At 45.3% G+C, this 6000-nt stretch overlaps 1 protein-coding gene across 1 annotated transcript in view; it reads left to right on the top strand.

Annotated features, from left to right (window-relative positions):
* Positions 1-712: 712 nt before the first annotated feature.
* The window catches only part of LOC147108300 (perilipin-3-like), a 30801-nt gene continuing 25513 nt past the window's right edge, over positions 713-6000 (top strand). Inside the window, exon 1 of the mRNA XM_086006003.1 lies at positions 713-743. Within this exon, the coding sequence (XP_085862129.1) occupies positions 713-743 (31 nt within the window). The remainder of the gene's footprint in view (positions 744-6000) is intronic.

The raw sequence follows: 6000 nt of genomic DNA, 5'->3' as shown, positions 1-6000 counted from the left end.
GGACAACCTGCTTTCTCCTCGCTGAAGCTTTAAAAGGGGGTGGGTGGGGGGAGCATGAACTTACACAATTAGCCCCAACCCTTCTGCATCTCCCAGGTCCCCACCTTTTGGGCCTGGCTTGAGTTAGCCAATCAGAGTTTTGACACTAACCCTGACCTATAGGGAATGATATTGGACTTTTTTTTAAAATAGACCCTGGTTGTGGCAATAAATCTAAATAATTCTATTCGGATTTCTAATCTGAAGTTTTTTCTTTTTGTCACGGGAGAATCTGAGCAGGTAACTCCCAATTAGTTGGTGCTAAGAGCAGTGTGGAAGGGGCTAAGCTTAATGTCGATTGCATCCTATAACTAATCTTGGTGTGACACTGGGTGTCTCAAATGGAAAGTACCCTCTTTCCTCAGTGCTACCATCCTGCATCTTGGACTCTACAACACAAATTGGAAAAAGACATCAGTCTGATCGTCAGGAATGGAATGCAAAGCCTCTACCGCTTATCAGTGCCAACTAGTGAAGCGGCAATAAGCAATTCACACTAAAGGTGTCTATGGTAAAGGCATTTGTGTCAATGTTGAACAAAAAATCTAACTTGTTTTTGTATGAATTATGTATCTCCGTGCAACTCTGCTAAAAGGACTAAGCCCATAATACCAGCAATGAAACTTGTAGTGAAAGACACAAGCATCTCCCTCTGATGGAGGGAGCACTAGAAATGCTCGTGAAACTCATTGTTGTTATGGCAGGTAGGTGCACTGGAGTCGGGTTCAATATTATTTCTTAAGCCTCTCTTGTATTTTAATAGATTCACCATCCACAGCCACTTGGGGGAGGGAGTTCCAGCTTTCTGCTCTGCTTTGTGTGAAAAAACACTTCCTGATTTTATTCCTAACTTACCTAATTCTAATGCATTACACGTGCAAGCACAGCTTTATATTTGTATATCTTCCTCTTCTACTTGGCCTGCTGATGAATTAATGATGGTGTAGCGGTACCACCGAGTGTCTCTTACTTATTGTACATAATTCCCTTTAACTATGTTTGTATAGAGTTTGCATGTACAGGGCGTTGCCCCTTTAAGAACGTGTACGGGGCGTTGCCCCTTTAAGAACGCGACCTAACGCAATGACATCACGTCGCACAGCACGTGACCGCCCTAATCACGGGCAAACGCGATGACGTCATGGAGCACATCACGTGATCGCCCCAAGCGCGGGCAAACGCGATGACGTCATGTCGCACATCACGTGACCACCCCAAGCGCGGGAAAACGTGATGACATCATGTCGCAATCCACGGGACTGCTGAGTCAGTCCTCGTGGCGTCCCCGTTCGGGTAAGACCTGTTCCACGGCTCTCCTGCATCGATCATTGTTGTTTGCTGTACTTCGTCAAATCCTTCATTAAAGACCTGTTGCATTGTTTCTCCTGAGTCGACCTCAGTGATTTGGTTAGGAATACGCCTATTCCTACAATGGGCTGTTTCCTTGACAGGATCTAACTCCCTGTTCAAAGGGTTTTCTTAATCCTAAAAGAATTGATCCAGCAGCACTATTGTACAATGCACAATGAAGGATTTGTGGTCATTATCTAGTATAACCCAGTAACTTCACTCTATTCACTTCACTTAATTAGAAACAAAATGGGAGTATTAACTTCCCATTTCAAATATCCAGTATCAGTGAGCACTCCTAGGTTAGGTATTTAACAGTTGCAGAGTAAGCATCTCCCACTTGAGATTACTCAAAGCCTTGGATTCTGTTATACCAGCTCTAATTGTTAGAGAAAATGAATTGCCAAAACTACCAAATAGTCTCGAGCCCTTCCTGAAAGTACTTACCATCCATAAAACACACCCTGCATAAGCTGAATTTTAAAGTAAGTTTGGATGTCTCTTCCAGCAGGAAAAGTGCTGCAACCCCGACTCACCCATTACCCACTCCACAATCTTGCTGCATCCCCTACTCCCCTTTTACCCACTCCCCAAGCTTTCTGCATCCCGTACTCCCCCATTACCCACTCCCCCAGCTTGCTGCAACTCCTACGCCCCCATTACCCACTCCCCCAGCTTGCTGCATCCCCTACTCCCCCATTACCCACTCCCCCAGCTTTCTGCATCCCCTACTCCCCCATTACCCACTCCCCAAGCTTGCTGCAACCCCTACTCCCCCATTACCCACTCCCCCAGCTTGCTGCATCCCCTACTCCCCCATTACCCACTCCCCCAGCTTTCTGCATCCCCTACTCCCCCATTACCCACTCCCCCAGCTTGCTGCATCCCCTAATCCCCCATTACCCATTCCCCCAGCTTTCTGCATCACCTACTCACCCATTACCCACTCCCTCAGCTTGCTGCTGTAAAGTCTGTGGGTTGTACAGTTAATAACGCCACAGACTTCAGGAGTAACAAACAAACAGGTCTTTACTATTCAGAGGTCAGGGCGAATCTGCCCCAGTTATCCTGCCACAACACTTATATACTGGTGTGGTCACTGTCGGTATTACAGTATACAGAAGCCAAACAAATAGTGCCACACCTAAAGTAGTTCTCTTAAAGGTGAACGGTTACATTCAATAGTTCCCTTAAAGGTAGACGGGTACATACACTACAATCCTCCCTTTTTAGCTTATTACTTACAGAATCCCCGTTAAACATACATATCTTCAACTTCATATAAAACAATTTACAGATATAATCTCGGTGGGAACAGTTCATAGATTCAGTCTCTGATCTTGACTCGTTCTGAACAGCATCTCTTTGGTGTAGCCGGTTCACATGGCTAGCGTGACTCCTCCATAGCCTTTTTCTTGACGTAACAGCTTGAACTTTCGTCCTGTTGAACCAGCAGTGCGGACTTTTACAACCAACTGGCTGTCTTGATAATTTCCGGTTTTTCAACTAATTTAGCTCCTTTCGTAGTGTCCCGCCTGAGATGGTAGAAGTGATAATATTTTAGACGGTTATTATCTTCTGCTTCTTCTTTTTCTTTTCTGCCTTTTTGAAACTCTCGGAGCTCCTTTCTCGGCTGCCAGCTGTAGCGCCACCAACTCTCTATGTTCCTTAGACCTTACGTGCTTCATCCGGATTTCAGCACTTTGGGAGTTTTCATCACAAACTGAGCAGACCAGATCCTCGTAATATTCAGTGTCACTCAACAGGTCATGGTAATATTCGGGGTCGTCCTGAGTTAGGCCAGTGAGAGGCCCTTCTACTTCCTTCTTATCCATCTGGACGTTAGCCGACGGTGGTTCCTTCCCTAACCATCTTTCTTGAAAAGACTTCTTCAAACATTCATATTCATCCTGCTCTTCCTGGGTTGTCTGCCATTCCTTCACTACTGACCTCATTTGTGAGTTCAATACCTTCCCTTCCATCGGGGATTGCGTTATCAGGCTATTTAATCCTTCTACTGAAGCAGCTGTTTCAACATTCTTCTGTTCACATTGACGTGATTCAACGAACTCTTCATAGAGTAAACTGTAATACAAAATCTGTGTTGCCACCTCAGTTATTTCCGTAACTTTTGGGAGCTCCGAATTCCTTCCCTTTGAAGATTGAAGCTCGTGTTCCCATTGTGGAGTCTTGTCTCTCAGCATGTGAAGGAGTTGGCTGACCGTTAACTCTTCCACGGGGACTCTGTGGATTAGAGTCTTCTCCATTTCATCCACCTTTCCCTCCAATGCTTTCACCTTCCTTTCCTCTTGTACTTTGGTTTCAAGCGCTCGAAGAAGTTGCGCCTTGATGCTCCCTAGCTCATGTTCAGGGCCCATTCTTACAGTTTCTGTGTTTCTTACAGTTTCCTTTCCTTCCACTGAAAGGATTCCCAGTTGAATTTGTTCTTCAAGTCGTTGAACCTCGGTCATTGCCGCCTCATATTTGACTTGGGTTTCCTTCAATATTTTTATGAGTTCTTGGACATCTTGTCTTTCATGTTCTGCCATGTCTTTCACCTCTAAATTCTCATCTATGGATGGAACTTCTACCGATGAGTCTGTCTTGGCCTTGAGCTCATCAAGAATTTCCTGCAGCCTTTGGACTTCTTGCTCATGTTCAACCTTTAGTTGTTCATATGCTTCTACTGAAACTAGCTTTTCGGAGGTTGCCGAGTTAATCCCCTCCAGAATTGTAGCCTGGGCCTGTTCATACTGTTCTTTCAACTTCTCACACTCTGCTTGTAAGGAGTCGTAGAGAAGAACTGGAATAAAATCCTGGCTTCCTGAAGATTCCTCTTCATTTGCTTCTTTCGCAATTTCCTGTTGGAGTTCAGCCAAGGCTGCTATGCTATCTGCCTCTTGAAGTCTCACTGCCATCAAATCTTCTTTATTCTTGCAGTCTATCTCAGCCATTTTCCGTTTACTTTCATTTAACTGAGTGAGTAGACCCTTATTCTGGGCTGAGAGATATTGCACCTTCTCATGTAGACCATAGCACTCCTTCTCTGCTCGACATAGCTGGTTACTGCTGATTTGGTTCTGTGTTTCAAGTTCCAACATCCTTTGCTTAGCTTCTTCCAGTTTCGCCCCTATAAGCTCCTCTTGCAACACGGCCACATTATTCACATCAGGTAAAGAAGCGTTTCTCTTTTCCATGTCCAAGATTTTTTTCTGCATCTCTTTAAGTGCACACTGCGATTCAGCTTCTCTTAACCTTGCCTGCACTAGCTCCATCTCCAATTGCAGAACAAAATCCTCAGTGTAGCGTGGTTTGCCTTTATGCTGTATCTCTAGATCATGCAAATATTCTAACTCCTGAACATCATAAGGGCGATGTGATCGGTAATTGGTCACGATGGCTCTATGGTCGCTCTCTGCTTGAGCCAGCAGGTTCTGTTGTCTTTCCAGACTCTCCCATTCGGTGTCATAGAACTTTTTCATTGTTTTCATCTCTTGTACGAGACGGTAACTTAATTGTTCTAATTGTTGTCGTACTTTGAAATAACGTTGAGTTCGAGCCCGGTGTTCCTCCGTAATGCATATGTCTGTAACTTGAACAGACTCAGAATTCTCTGTCTTTATGCACGCCATCGTTTTTCCAACCTTAGTCAGTGAGTTCATGTTAACCTTGTTTTTCATACGTGGGCTGGACTTATCGTCTTCCGGCTCAGAGTCTGAGCTGCTTGTCTGCACCGAGTCCTCACTCATCATTGCTTGTAGGTAGTGCCATTCCATGTCTATTTTCTTGATCCACTCGCGTCCTAGAAGTGGTGGTCCTCCCTCAGGTAGTACGTACAAGTTCATTCTTGGGTGTACTTTACCCCTATCTCTCACCTTGACTCTTATTTTTCCCATGGGGTATACTTTATGCCCCGTGTATGTCTGCAATACGAACTTGGTATCTCTTAAGGGTATGTGTGGGAATAGCCGGTGGTAATCCCTTCGATTTATGACTGATACAGCTGATCCAGTGTCCAACTCCATTTTCACTTGGACTCCAGCTATTTTTAGCATGACCCAGATAGTTTGTAGGTCAGCTTCCTTACTCACATGGTGGATACTCAGACTACCCAGCTCCTGGCCGTTTGGATCTGAGTCTGGATTCTGTTCGTCTGAACTCTTCTCAGCCCCCTTGTATACCTTGTTGTACTTTACTTGTGATGGCTTCCTTTGGTTGTTGGTCTTCTTCCCTGACCGGCATACCTTAGCGATGTGACCCAGTTTGCCACATTTCCTACATTCTTGGTTCTTAAACCAGCATTGATTCTGGTCGTGTGTTGTCTTCCCACAACGATAGCATTTTGTTGTACTCGAGGTAATTTGGTCCACCCCGAGTGCCGCCGCCTTTAGTTGCATTTCCGCCGTTCCTTTCGCTGCGGCTTCGTGTGATGCGGCTATAAGGACAGCCCTGTCAAGTGTAAGGTCGTTCTCTTCGAGTAGGCGCTTTTGCGTCCCTTCCTTGGACAATCCGCCTACGAACTTGTCTCGCAATGCCTCTGTCAGATTCCCTCCGAACTGGCAGTATTTCGCTAGCCTACGCAGTTCGACCAAGTATTCTGCGTTGCTTTCG

Source organism: Somniosus microcephalus, chromosome 13 (assembly GCF_052327205.1).
Source record: "Somniosus microcephalus isolate GS21.2 chromosome 13, FLI_Smic_1.0, whole genome shotgun sequence".
Taxonomy (NCBI): domain Eukaryota; kingdom Metazoa; phylum Chordata; class Chondrichthyes; order Squaliformes; family Somniosidae; genus Somniosus; species Somniosus microcephalus.
Note: the sequence above shows the minus strand (reverse complement) of the source record. Positions and strands in the feature narration are given on the sequence as shown.